This window comes from Monodon monoceros, unplaced genomic scaffold (genome assembly GCF_005190385.1).
Source record: "Monodon monoceros isolate NGI ecotype Baffin Bay Population unplaced genomic scaffold, NGI_Narwhal_1 Super_Scaffold_11, whole genome shotgun sequence".
NCBI classification, from domain to species: domain Eukaryota; kingdom Metazoa; phylum Chordata; class Mammalia; order Artiodactyla; family Monodontidae; genus Monodon; species Monodon monoceros.
This window is the reverse complement of record NW_021703767.1, coordinates 106,653,613-106,668,885: the sequence shown is the minus strand read 5'-3', so window position 1 is coordinate 106,668,885 and position 15,273 is coordinate 106,653,613. Positions and strand designations below refer to the sequence as shown.

Genomic DNA, 15,273 nt, shown 5'->3' with positions numbered 1-15,273 from the left:
ATGTTATGTACATTGTTATGATATATCACATATTGTAAATTATTTTATATTAATAATCTAAATTATATATTAGAAAATATTATACTATATTGTGTTATAATGTGTATATATATATTTTTTAATAGATCTTTACTGGAGTATAACTGCTTCACAATACTGTGTTAGCTTCTGTTGCACAACAAAGCAAATCAGCCATATGCATACACATGACCCCATATCCCCTTCCTCTTGAGTCTCCCTCCCATTGTCCCTATCTCACCCCTCTAGGTCCTTGCAAAGCACGGAGCTGATCTCCCTGTGCTATGCTGCTGTTTCCCACCAGCCAACTATTTTACATTCAGTAGTGTATATATTTCGATGCTACTCTCACTTCGCCCCAGCTTCCCCCTCCCACCCCAAGCATGTGTACATAACACTTTCATTTTCCCACCTTTAGACATTTAGGCTGTTAACAGATTACTCCAAAGTATTTTTTTGGTGTGGGTACCTTAAGTTCTATACACATTTCAGATTATTTCTTTAGAACAGATTCTTAGAAGTAGAATCACTGTGTTAAAGGATATGAATATTTTTAAGACTCTTGACCTGCATTGCTAAATTACGTATTTAGAAATGTTGAAATAATTTACACTCTGGCTAGAAATGTGTGAAAGTGTCTAAACTCCCTTACTCTAGCCAGCACTGATTATTGCCTTTTTAAAAATGGATTAAAAAGGTACTGTTATTTTAATTTCAATTTTTTAATCTTGACTACTAATGAGGCTGAATACTTTTTCTGCACTCAAAGTCTCCTTTGAATTATTTGCTCATGTCTTTGGCCCACTGATTATTGACTTGCACAAACCCACAGTATCTTAAGGATATTAAACTTGTCTTTCATACTTGTTACACATATTTTCAAGTTACTAAATAGATTTTGTTTTTATAAATTTTATATTTTTTGTAGTTAAATATATTAATCCTCTACTCTTAGACATTACAGGTTTAATCAAAAAAAACAGAAAAAGAAAAAAAGAAAGGAAGAAAGGAAGGAAGGAAGGAAGAAAGAAAGAAAGAAAGAAAGAAAGAAGGAAAGGAAGGAAGGAAGAAAGAAAAAGAAGGAAAGAAAGAAAAGCATGTACAAAGGATAATGTAACAAATACCCATGACCCTGAAGGCCAAATTTAACAAATGCTAATATTTTGCTTCTGATTTTTTAAAAACAAAATTATAGACGAAATTGAGATCTTAATTTTCTTCCCAGTAACATTTCCCTCCTTCCATTCCCCAGTTCCTCGTTATCCAGAGGCAATGCCATCATGAATTTGGTGTGATTCTAAATATGCTGTTGTATTTTTATCACAAGTATATGTACCCATAAATAATGCATAATACTGCTCAGTGTGTTTCAAAAATATATGCAAGCTATTATACTATTCATATCATAATTTTGCAACTTGCTTATTAAAAATCAATAGTATGTTTTTAAGATTTATTCCATGTTACTACACATAGGTCTAATTAATTCACTTTCACTGCCTGTGTAGCATGACTATATCACGACATTTTTCTGTGTCCTTCTAATGATGAACATTTGCATTGTTCCTGATTTTTTGGTGCAAACAATGTTCAGGTAACATCTGTATATGTCTTCTGGTGCAAGTATGTGAGAGTTTCACCTAGAAATGTAATTGCAAGATAGTAGGGTACATGAATTTATAATATAACCAGCTATTGCCAGATTGCCCTTTTAAAAAGGTTGTAAAGGAAAATTTGTCTTAAACCTTGTCTAGGACAGAACACTTTTATATGTTATAATATAAAACCTCCTTGTGGAAAGAAATGAGCATTTCCTACTTAAATGTTCTGAAAGAAAGAAAGAAAGGAAGGAAGGAAGGAAGAAAGAAAGGAGGGAGGGAGGGAGGGAGGGAGGGAAAGGAAGGAAGGAAGGGAAGAAAGAAAGAATATGTGAGGTGATGGATATGTTAATTAACTAGATAGGGGAATCCTTTGTGGGGGAAAATGCTTAAGGGTTTTTTTCTGATAAGTTGTAAATGTAATTAAGTAACTTCTGGAAAGTTACTCACCTACCCTGACTGCCAGCTAGTTGTCATTTATGAATCTAATTATTGACTACATATATTTTTTTTCTTAAGTACTTTTTTCTTTTTTAAGGAGATAAACCTGTTTTAGTCTCATATGTCATGTATGAACATTCTTATATTTTCACATCTTTGCCAAAACTTGTATTGCTACAATTTTTTATTCTTGCCAGTCTGATCACTGTAAAAAGTACTTCATTTTTAACATTTTAAATCAATTATTTCAATGATTTTTAGTGAGTCTAAACATCCTTTCTTAGGTGTTTTGGCCACTTGAGTTTTTGTTCAGTGAATTTTCTGTTCATGTTCTTTGCCCAGTTTTCTCTTGGGTTGCTTGTCTCTTCCTTGTTGATGTGTAGGAGAGTTTTGTGTGTTACACATATTTTATTTTAATTTTTAAATTTAATTTATTTTGTATACAGCAGGTTCTTATTAGTCATCCATTTTATACACATCAGTGTATACATGTCAATCCCAATCTCCCAATTCATCCCACCACCACCCCCTCACAGCTTTCCCCCCTCGGTGTCCATATATTTGTTCTCTACATCTGTGTCTCAACTTCTGCCATGCAAACCGGTTCATTTGTACCATTTTTCTAGGTTCCACATACATGCGTTAATATACGATATTTGTTTTTCTCTTTCTGATATACTTCACTCTGTGTAACAGTTGCTAGATCCATCCATGTCTCTACAAATGACCCAATGTTGTTCCTTTTTATGGCTGAGAATTATTCCATTGTATATATGTACCACATCTTCTTTATCCATTCGTCTGTCGATGGGCATTTAGGTTGCTTCCATGACCTGGCTATTGTAAATAGTGCTGCAGTGAACATTGGGGTGCATGTGTCTTTTTGAATTATGGTTTTCTCTGGGTATATGCCCAGTAATGGGATTGCTGGATCATATGGTAATTCTATTTTTAGTTTTTTAAGGAACCCCCATACTGTTCTCCATAGTGGCTGTATCAATTTACATTCCCACCAACAGTGCAAGAGGGTTCCCTTTTCTCCACACCCTCTCCAGCTTTTATTGTTTGTAGATTTTCTGATGATGCCCATTCTAACTGGTGTGAGGTGATACCTCATTGTAGTTTTGATTTGAAATTCTCTAATGATTAGTGATGTTGAGCAGCTTTTCATGTGGTTCTTGGCCATCTGTATGTCTTCTTTGGAGAAATGTCTATTTAGGTCTTCTGCCCATTTTTGGATTGGGCTGTTTGTTTTTTTACTATTGAGCTGCATGAGCTGTTTATATATTTTGGAGATTAATCCTTTGTCGGTTGATTTGTTTGCAAATATTTTCTCCCATTCTGAGGGTTGTCTTTTCGTCTTGTTTATGGTCTCCTTTGCTGTGCAAAAGCGTTTAAGTTTCATTAGGTCCCATTTGTTTATTTTTGTTTTTATTAATCTAGGAGGTGGGTCAAAAAAGATCTTGCTGTGATTTATGTCAAAGAGTGTTCTTCCTATGTTTTCCTCTAAGAGTTCTATAGTGTCCAGTCTTATATTTAGGTCTCTAATCCATTTCGAGTTTATTTTTATGTATGGTGTTAGGGAGTATTCTAATTTCATTCTTTTACATGTAGCTGTCCAGTTTTCCCAGCACCACTTATTGAAGACACTGTCTTTTCTCCATAGTATATCCTTGACTCCTTTGTCATAGATTAGTTGACCATAGGTGCATGGGTTTATCTCTGGGCTTTCTATCTTGTTCCACTGAAATGTTTCTGATTTTGTGCCAGTACCATATTGTCTTGATTACTGTAGCTTTGTAGTATAATCTGAAGTCAGGAAGTCTGATTCCTCCAGCTCCGGAGTTTTCCCTCAAGACTGCTTTGGCTATTCGGGGTCTTTTGTGTCTACTACAAATTTTAAGATTTTTTGTTCTAGTTCTATAAAAAATGCCATTGGTAATTTGATAGGGATTGCATTGAATCTGTAGATTGCTTTGGGTAGTATAGTCATTTTCACAGTATTGATTCTTCCAATCCAAGAACATGGTGTATCTCTCCATCGGTTGGTATCATCTTTAATTTCTTTCATTAGTGTCTTATAGTTTTCTGCATACAGGTCTTCTCTCTCCCTAGGTAGGTTTATTCCTAGGTATTTTATTCTTTTTGTTGCAATGGTAAATGGAAGTGTTTCCTTAATTTCTCTTTCAGATATTTCATCATTAGTGGATAGGAATGCAAGAGATTTCTGTGCATTAATATTGTATCCTGCAACTTTACCAAATTCATTGATTACCTTTAGTAGTTTTCTGGTGGCATTTTTAGGATTCTCTATGTATAGTATCATGTCATCTGCAAACAGTGACAGTTTTACTTCTTCTTTTCCAATTTGTATTCCTTTTATTTCTTTTTGTTCTCTGATTGCTGTGGCTAGGACTTCCAAAACTATGTTGAATAATAGTGGTGCGAGTGGACATCCTTGTTTTGTTCCTGATCTTAGAGGAAATGCTTTCAGTTTGTCACCACTGAGAATGATGTTTGCTGTGGGCTTGTCATATATAGCATTATTAGGTTGAGTTAGGTTCCCTCTATGCCCACTTTCTGGAGAGTTTTTATCATAAATTGGTGTTGAATTTTGTCAAAAGCATTTTCTGCATCTATTGCAATGATCATATGGTTTTTACTCTTCAATTTGTTAATATGGTGTATCACATTGATTGATTTGCGTATATTGAAGAATCCTTGCATCCCTGGGTTAAATCCCACTTGATCATGGTGTATGATCTTTTCAATGTGTTGTTGGATTCTGTTTGCTAGTATTTTGTTGAGGATTTTTGCATCTATATTCATCAGTGATATTGGTCTGTAATTTTCCTTTTTTGTAGTTTTGGTATCAGGGTGATGGTGGCCTCATAGAATGAATTTGGGAGGGTTCTTTCCTCTGCAATTTTTTGGAAGAGTTTGAGAAGGATGGGTGTTAGCTCTTCTCTAAATGTTTGATAGAATTCACCTGTGAAGCCATATGGTCCTAGACTTTTGTTTGTTGGAAGATTTTTAATCACAGTTTCAATTTCATTACTTGTGACTGGTCTGTTCATATTTTCTATTTCTTCCTGGTTCAGTCTTGGAAGGTTATACCTTTCTAAGAATTTGACAATTTCTTCCAGGTTGTCCATTTTATTGGCATAGAGTTACTTGTAGTAGTCTCTTAGGATGCTTTCTATTTCTGTGGTGTTTGTTGTAACTTCTCCATTTTCATTTCTAATTTTATTGATTTGAGTCCTCTCCCTCGTTTTCTTGATGAATCTGGCTAATGGTTCATCAATTTTGTTTATCTTCTCAAAGAACCAGCTTTTAGTTGTATTGATCTTTGCTATTGTTTTCTTTGTTTCTATTTCATTTATTTCTGCTCCGATCTTTATGATTTCTTTCCTTCTGCTAACTTTGGGTTTTGTTTTTCTTTCTCTAGTTCCTTTAGGTGTAAGGTTAGATTGTTTATTTTTCTTGTTTCTTGAGGTAGGCTTGTATAGCTATAAACTTCCCTCTTAGAACTGCTTTTTCTGCATACCATAGGTTTTGGATCGTCGTGTTTTCATTGTCATTTGTCTCTAGATACTTTTTGATTTCCTCTTTGATTTCTTCAGTGATCTCTTGGTTATTTAGTAACATATTGTTAGCCTCCATGTGTTTGTGTTTTTTACATTTTTTTCCCTGTAATTCATTTCTAATCTCATAACATTGTAGTCAGAAAAGATGCTTGATATGATTTCAATTTTCTTAAATTTTCTGAGGCTTGATTTGTGACCCAAGATGTGATCTATCCTGGAGAATGTTCCATGTGCACTTGAGAAGAAAGTGTAATCTGCTGTTTTTGGATGGCATGTCCTATAAATATCAATTAAATCTATCTGGCCTACTGTGTCATTTAGGCTTCTGTTTCCTTATTTATTTTCATTTTGGATGATCTGTCCATTGGTGTAAGTGGGGTGTTAAAGTCCCCTACTATGATTGTGTTACTGTCGATTTCCTCTTTTATGGCTGTTAGCATTTTCCTTATGTATTGAGGTGCTCCTATGTTGGGTGCATATATATTTATAATTGTTATACCTTCTTCTTGGATTGATCCCTTGGTCATTATGTAGTGTCCTTCCTTGTCTCTTGTAACATTCTTTACTTTAAAGTCTATTTTATCTGATACGAGTATTGCTACTCCAGCTTTCTTTTGATTTCCATTTGCATGGAATACCTTTTTCCATCCCCTCACTTTCAGTCTGTATGTGTCCCTTGGTCTGAAGTGGGTCTCTTGTAGACAGCATATGGATGGGCCTTTTTTTTGTATCCATTCAGCAAGCCTGTGTCTTTTGGTTGGAGCATTTAATCCATTCACGTTTAAGGTAATTATCGATATGTATGTTCCTATGACCATTTTCTTAATTGTTTTGGGTTTGTTTTTGTAGGTCCTTTTCTTCTCTTGTGTTTCCCACATAGAGAAGTTCCTTTAGCATTTGTTGTAGAGCTGGTTTGGTGGTGCTGAATTCTCTTAGCTTTTGCTTAACTGTAAAGCTGTTGATTTCTCCATCGAATCTGAATGAGATCGTTGCTGAGTAGAGGAATCTTGGTTGTAGGTTCTTCCCTTTCATCACTTTAAGCATATTATGCCACTCCCTTCTGGCTTGTAGAGTTTCTGCTGAGAAATCAGCTGTTAACCTTATGGGAGTTCCGTTGCATGTTATTTGTCATTTTCCCCTTGCTGCTTTCAATACTTTTTCTTTGTCTTTAATTTTTGCCAGTTTGATTACTATGTGTCTCGGCGTGTTTCTCCTTGGGTTTATCCTGCCTGGGACTCTCTGCGCTTCGTGGACTTGGGTGGCTATTTTCTTTTCCATGTTAGGAAAGTTTTCAACTATAATATCTTCAAATATTTTCTCTGGTCCTTTGTCTCTCTCTTCTCCTTCTGGGACCCCTATAATGTGAATGTTGTTGCGAATAATGTTGTCCCAGAGGTCTCTTAGGCTGTCTTCATTTCTTTGCATTCTTTATTCTGTTCTGCAGCAGTGAATTCCACCGTTCTGTCTTCCAGGTCACTTATCCGTTCTTCTGCCTCAGTTATTCTGCTATTGATTCCCTCTAGTGTATTTTTCATTTCAGTTATTGTATTGTTCATCTCTGTTTGTTTGTTCTTTAATTCTTGTAGGTCTTTGTTAAACATTTCTTGCATCTTCTCGATGTTTGCCTCCATTCTTTTTCCAAGGTCCTGGATCATCTTCACTATCATTATTCTGAATTCTTTTTGTGGAAGGTTGTTTATCTCCACTTCATTTAGTTGTTTTTCTGGGGTTTTATGTTGTTCCTTTATCTGGTACATAACCCTCTGCCTTTTCTTCTTGTCTATCTTTCTTTGAATGTGTTTTTTTTTCCCACAGGCTGCAGGATTGTAGTTCTTCTTGCTTCTGCTGTCTGCCCTCTGGTGGATGATGCTATCTAAGAGGCTTGTGCAAGTTTCCTGATGGGAGGGACTGGTGGTGGGTAGAGCTGACTGTTGTTCTGGTGGGCAGAGCTCAGTAAAAGTTTAATCCACTTGACTGCTGATGGGTGGGGCTGGGTTCCCTCCCTGTTGGTTGTTTGGCCTGAGGCAACCCAACACTGGAACCTACCTGGGCTCTTTGGTGGGGCTAATGACAGACTCTGGGAGGGCTCACGCCAAGGAGTACTTCCCAGAACTTCTGCTGCCAGTGTCCTTGTCCCCACTGTGAGCCACAGCCACCTCCCGCCTCTGCAGGAGACCCTCCAACACTAGCAGGTAGGTCTGGTTCAGTCTCCTATGGAGTCACTGCTCCTTCCCCTGGGTCCCGATGTGCACACTACTTTGTGTGTGCCCTCCAAGAGTGGAGTCTGTTTCTCCCAGTCCTGTCGAAGTCCTGTAATCAAATCCCACTAGCCTTCAAAGTCTGATTCTCTAGGAATTCCTCCTCCCATTGCTGGACCCCCAGGTTGGAAAGCCTGACGTGGGGCTCAGAACCGTCACTCCAGTGGGTGGACTTCTGTGGTATAAGTGTTCTCCAGTCTGTGATTTTCCCACCCAGCAGTTATGGGATTTGATTTTACTGTGATTGCACCCCTCCTACCGTCTCATTGTCGCTTCTCCTTTGTCTTTGTATGTGGGGTATCTTTTTTGGTGTGTTCCAGCATCTTCCTGTTGATGATTGTCCAGCAGCTAGTTGTGATTCTGGTGTTCTCACAAGAGGGAGGGAAAGCACGTCTTTCTACTCCGCCATCTTGGTTCAGGGCCCTTACACATATTTTAAATAACTTCTCCCAGGTTGTGCTTGCCTTTTAACTTTGTTGTGGTGTAATTTGTCATACAGAAATTTAAACTTTTTAAGTACTCGAATCTATTCATATTTCCTTTATGATTTCTGTTTACTTATGTCTTAAATTCTTTCTTATCCTGAAGTCACAAAGACAACTATGGGTATTTTCTTCTACTTGTTGTAAAGTTTCATTGATTACATTTAGAGCTTTATCTAGAGTTAGTTTATTTATTATAGTGTCTGGGTGGGATCTAATTTTATCTTTTCCATCTGAAAAGTCACATGTCCCCCATATTATTTTTAAAATATTTTATTTTCTCCTCACTGATTGGAAATCTCCTTTCTATCATCTACCAAGTGTCCATATATGCTTGGAACTATCTTTGGACTCTTTATTCCTTATTAGTATTAATTTATCCCTATAGCAATAATCACCTCCTCATCTTATTGTGCTTTTAGAATAAGTTTTCATTTCCTAGTAGAAAAATTTTCTCCTCTCTGTTCTTTTGCAGAACTGTTTTGGTTATTCTCAAATCTAGGATCACTTTGTCAAACTCCATGAAGAAATTCTGTTGCTATTATGATTGGAAATAAATTGTATTTATGATTTGAGAGAAAATTTCCATTTGTGTAATCAGTGTTCCTAGGCATGAGAAGGGCATATCTTTCCATTAATCCAAGTTTTTAAAAAATGTTTTTATTACTATTTAAAATTAAGAAAAGTAGTCAAGATAGATAGGTTATATGCCCATAACAAACACCAAAACTTCTGTCTTTAACAAAACAGAAGGTTGTTCCTTCATCATGCAAAGTGTGTGGTGGGTCTGGGTGGCTCTCCAGAGCAGCAGTCCTCTATGTGGTAGTTTGGGGTTCCAGGTTTTGTCTGTCTTCTGACAACTCAATATCAACATTTGCTTCTGCAGTCCCCATGGTAGGGTAAGAAAGGGAAGATGGAGAATGAAACACTGGCTTTGAAAAGCTTCTGCCTGGAGTGACACATATCCCTTCTCATATATCATTGGCTAAGCAAGTCACATGATCAAGGCTTACTTCAAGAGGCAGGGAATTGTAATTTTACAAGCCAGAGTAGAGAAAACCCAGATATATTGGTGGTGGACCCGATGTCACCATGGTGTATGCTTGTGCTCTAGCTCTGCACCTGATTAGGTAGGTGACCTACGACAGGTCCCTATGCTTCCAATTTTAACATCTGGAAAGTGACAGGATTTATTTACTTATTCAATTGATACTCATCATTTATTGAGAGCCTACCATGTGCCAGGCACTGTGTGACCCTGGAAATATAATGGTAAACATAGTGCATCCCTTGCCCTCAAGCACTTTACAAATTAATAGATAACTTACTGTTGGTTTTCAATTCTAAAATTCCAAGATTTTATTAAAATGAATTCTCAATAACAAACTCTCCAGAGCATTATATTCTAAAGACTTAGGCATTTTCTCAGAAGTGTCTTCCTTTCTTCTATACCTGAATCCAGTTGGCTGCAGTATTAATTCTATCACAGCAACAGATACACACATGCCCATCATTTTCAAATCACTAGTGTATGGACAGACTGGCACATATGGTGAAAAGAAAGCAGACTTTGGACCATTCTCACAGCTATTGTGAATTTCATGGGAAGAACACTTCATAAAATAAAGAGAGTAGAAAATCAATTTGATTGAGAAATACCCAGGTTGATAAACTTTGTCACACAGTGCACATTCCAGACATCAAAGTTTTTCTATTAGTTATGAATTAACCAAATTATAAAGTTTTAAAAATTTATAAAACATTTTGGTTTGCAGTTAATTTTTCCCTAGAGGAATATTTATTGGCATGAAATAGAAGAAATATGAATAAGTATACTTGTGAGCATACACAAAACTGGTTTGCGAAGTTTTGGGGTTTTTTTTCAACCTCTTAGGACTTGAAGCAGTCTGCTGAGGTTTAATTTACAAGTTCCCTCTAGTTAAACTACAGTTCACTATGAAACATTTATAAGAATTTGAGGCATTGTCTTTAAACATGATACAAAACTTTAAAATTTGCAGGAAATATGCAAAGAATTCCATTCTACTTTGCACTGATGCAACTATGGCATTTCTTTTATTCTTAATACGACATGTCTAATTCTTAAACCAAAGCCAAAAAATAGTGATGCAATAATTGGGTGTGGCTTCAGTGTCTTACAGACCATAGTAACTAAACTTCTGATTAATCACACCCATTTCTCATCTTTTCACAATCCTTCAGCACTTAAGAGGTAATGAGTTTGTTTCACAATGTAACAGTTTTTGATTAATTTGCTACTTGTTTGTACTTTGAGTTTATTTAATATTAGTATGTTTGTTCCCCTTCTCAATAGTAAAACAAGGACAAAGACCATGATCATATACTCTCAGAATCTCTGGTTTGATCAGTAAGCATCCAATGCTTATTACTGGGCTTTCTTGAAGGCAAAATAAGGATAATCAGGATCTCTGAGTGTGAGAAGGACTTACAGAAGCTGGCAATTTACTAAGCAGAGATCACTAACCATTCTCTATTCTCATTATCCATGTTCTTCCTGAGTTATCCAATCTACTGTCATGACATCAAGTGCTATCTTTGACTCCCAAATCCATTATCTCCAGTCATGTCCTTCTTCCTGAGGTCCACAGTGGCAATTCAACCACCATTACCATCTGGTTATCTACACAAACCACTCACACTCAAAATATGTAAGCCAGAATGATTTATCTTCTTCCTCCACATCAGCTTCCTTTGTGGTCTCTCTTTTTCAAGATGGTGCCATCATCCATTGGCCACACAATGCACCTGGAGTCATCCTTGGTTCTTTCAATTTCCTTATCAGGCAGCAAGTCCTGTTGATTCTGTTTCTTTAATGGCTCTTGAATCCATCCTCTTCCTACAACTTCCAACTTTAGCTCAGGCCTTCATTTCCTACCTGACTACAGTATTTGCTTCCTTTGTAGTCTTCCTGTCTCCAGTCAGGCTTCCTCTAATCATTCTCTCCATAGCCAGGCCTGTGACCTTTCTCATGGGCAGATCTGATCACGGCAGTGAACGTCCACTTCTGGTTACACTCTGTTGACTGGATAGGCGTAGCTCCACATTTTGGTCCTTTCCCAGTTCAAGGGCCTGCTCGGGAGATCTCAGCCAACTGTGTTCTGAGAGTGATGCCCCTGTTTCCACACTCCTAAAATGCTCTGTCTCACATCATCCTTGTCTGCCTCAACAGAGCTCTTTCCCACCCTGACCTTCCTGTTCACCTTGTCTTCCCTTTCTAGCTTTGTGGTGACAACAGAGGGCAAGGTGATGAGAGGAAGTATGGAAGGATGAAATGAAAAGCACTAAAGAAGCTGGAGATTGATTCCCCAATGCTCTTTCCTTTTCAGTCCTAGAGTTGTCTGTCTTCTTTTGTAAACTGTTTTCTATTCCATACCATGTGTGTGGTTTTTGTGTGGCTCTGACTGGGCAGTATTATGTCAGTCTGGGAGCCTCAAAGGGCAGTGACCTTGTCTACTGATATCTCTAGGTCCTGAGTCCACTATAGCATGACATGTAAATCGTTACTTAGTGTTTTCTAATAATAAAAGAAAATAAAGGAATGAAGGGAAAAAACTGAACTATCAAGAAAAGGCAAACTGTTTCAAGCTAATCTTGAATCTTGGTTTAAAATAACATGTCCAAGGAAAAAAGCATTTACCTTCTGCTGTGGGAATGTGGACTCCATCATGGCTGTTTCAAAGCTGTGAGCACCCTCTGCCTGGGTCTTCTCCCACAGAGCTCTGAGAAATTGCACAGAACGGCTCTGTATAGACAGGGGCTCAGGAAACAGGCTCTGAAAGGGCATTAATGAGAGAAACGTGACATGTTATCTCTTGTCCTAACAGTATTGTTTGATTGGCTGCAAAGCACTATTAGGCTTGGTCTGAACTTAAAAATGGTTTAAATTTAAATAAAGCTACAGGGAAATCTGTCTTGAAGATCAAACATATGGTACATTTCATGTATTTTATTTCTTAACAGAAAATTTAACATAAATAGGATTTTTTTTTTTGGCGGTACGCGGGCCTCTCACTGCTGTGGCCTCTCCCGTTGCGGAGCACAGGTTCGGGACGTGCAGGCCCTGCGGCCATGGCCCACGGGCCCAGCTGCCCCGCAGCATGTGGGATCCTCCCAGACCGGGGCACGAACCCGCGTCCCCCACATCGGCAGGCGGACCCCCAACCACTGCACCACCAGGGAAGCCCATAAATAGGATTTTTAAGACAGTTGATATTGATCTCTATAAATACGCCTAACCTTTGTAATGTAGTATTTACTTCAATCATTTCTCAAGCATGTTACTTAATTGGAAAATGGTTAATATTAATATATATATTTATTTTTCAAAGATCTGAGAATTAAGGTATAAAATTAAAACAAATATCAAGAGAGTACAGAGTACAAATATCAAGTTTATTTATACAGAGTAAATCATGTATAACCAAGTAATGAAATAACCAAGAGTTCATTATTCAATTGCTCAGATGTGAACAGTATGAGTGGGGGGGTTGGGGAAACAAACATTTTCGGTTATAAAATGTGTAATGGCTGAATATTCTTAGAGCTTTAAGATATTCTCAGTTTGGGAAAATGAGATTGTCAATGTAAAAAAAGAATCACATTTACATATATATCATTCAAGCCAATGAAAATAAAAATTTTTTAACATCTTTATTGGAGTATAATTGCTTTACAATGGTGTGTTAGTTTCTGCTGTATGACAAAGTGAATCAGCTATATACATATACATAAATCCCCATATCTCCTCCCTCTTGCATCTCCCTCCCACCCTCCCTACCCCACCCCTCTAGGTGGTCACAAGCTGATCTCCCTGTGCTATGTGGCTGCTTCCCACTAGCTATCTATTTTACATTTGGTACTGTATACATGTCAGTGCTACTCTCTCACTTTGTCCCAGGTTACCCTTCCCCCTCCCCGTATCCTCAAGTCCATTCTCTACGTCTGCATCTTTATTCCTGTCCTGCCCCTAGGTTCTAAAATTTTCAAAGGAAGATTTAAACTGTTTGTATGTTTACTAACCAATTATGTGTTTAACAGTTATTTACATGTTGTGGTGTTATATCTATGAATGTGAGAAGTGTCTCAATTCAAGGGAACAATTTTATAAAAACATATAGAACATAAAAGTCACAAAATTATACACACACACATATAAAATACCATATATATTATCCTTTATGTGTGAGGTATAATAAAATAATGATTTTACCTTGTAAAATCCCATTTTCTACGTCAATGACTGTCCAAATATTGACTTATAAGACTCTCTAGGTGGTCTTTGTGTACAAAGTTTCTATTTAGTAAGTGAATAACAATTTCTTTTTCCAGAAAAATCTTATTGTTATCCTCAAGATGAGCTGCTTTTTCTACTGAGTGGGAAAAGGCAGAGGATCTTATACCCTGACTAAGCTGCCCACAGATTTAAAAAGGTCAAGAGCAGTAACAGATTGATTGTGAAACCCAAAATGTGCACACATGCTTTGCTGTGCAACTGAAACTATCACAACGTTGTTAATCAGCTATACTCCAATATAAAATAAGTTAAAAAAAATGTGGACACATCTGGGAATTTCTTATTACCAGAAACTTATACAGCATATGATCTTTCACTTAAAGAAGAGCAGGACCTGATTTAATTAACCATCATTCCAAAGAGGTCCATTTAGACTGGAATCTGTTAATTTGAGAACTGCATGAAGGCATAAACTGACAGAGAAGGGGAAGAGTCTGGCCCAGCATACAAGGCTAGCACTGGGTTTGTAACTATCACGTCAAAGATTTGATTTTTATTTACCTCAAAGTCAGGCTTCATCCAGATCACATAATATCAAAGGTGTGGAAGAAGAAAGGAAACATTATAGTAAAAAGAACAAAGAAGAAAAGCAGCATAAACATGTTTTTTGGTGAGTTTGCTCAAAGAGAAAAACAAATAATCAGACTAAGTCAATTAAATAAGACTGAAGGGGCAAAAGTAAAATCAAGTTTTCTTGGTTTGTTTTCGGAAAACTGACAACTGTTAAGAACAAAGCCAAAGATGAAACCCATTTGAAAAACATTAGTAACGTAGAAGAAGAATAAGATCATTATTTCAAGAAAAGGAAGAAAAATCAATGCTGTTTTTTATATTCATATACAATTTGATTCACATCAAAATGTGAGTTGTTCTCATCAAGGAGCCACGATGAATGTGAATTATACACACCTGCTGAAATAGGAACATGATCTGGATCCACGGCTGAGGTTCTTGGCTGATGAGAATAAAACTGGATTTACTGTAGAGGCAATAATGACCCTTTAGGGAGCAAGTGAAGAACAGCTTTGCTACACAACTTCTAACAGAATCTAGAAACAAATACACATAGCATTAAACATTAGATTCTTCCCAGAGTTACACCTTATACTTCAACATACAAACATCTTTAGAAATACATTCTTTAGTTTTCAGTCTGTGAGCTAATAACTTCAAACAACTATGGATTTTGGAGTAGATCCATTTCATGGAATGTAGATTTAAATGTAGCTGCTTTAAGCAAGTTGTATTCTATTCCTCTTTTTCTTTTGATTAACAATGGATGAGAAGTCTCCAAGCAACTTGCATGGGAGGAAAAAACCTCTTACCAATAGAAAGGGAGATAGGTGTCATTTCCATATGATTGGGAACTTTGAAATAACCTGGGAAGCATAAACAAATGGGTGAAGGAAACCGAGGCATTTTCTGGGCAGTGATGGTGTGCCATGACCAGGGGCACTGTTCTCTTGGTTGTACAGAGGCCACAGAAACAACCCCCAGAATAACTCTGGCCAGGGGGTGGCTTCCTGTGAACTGTCCTGGTTCAAAAAGGTTATT

The 15,273-nt window shown here is 37.0% G+C and overlaps 1 protein-coding gene across 6 annotated transcripts in view; it reads right to left on the bottom strand.

The window, feature by feature from the left end:
• Window positions 1-15,273, bottom strand: part of VEPH1 (ventricular zone expressed PH domain containing 1) — a 278,619-nt gene that overhangs the window by 100,783 nt on the left and 162,563 nt on the right. For all 6 annotated transcript variants that reach the window (XM_029214795.1, XM_029214797.1, XM_029214798.1 and 3 more), the window contains 2 exons: window positions 14,629-14,768; window positions 12,064-12,198 (listed from right to left, as the gene is read on the bottom strand). In XM_029214795.1, coding sequence (XP_029070628.1) covers window positions 12,064-12,198; window positions 14,629-14,768 — 275 coding nt within the window. The remainder of the gene's footprint in view (window positions 1-12,063; window positions 12,199-14,628; window positions 14,769-15,273) is intronic.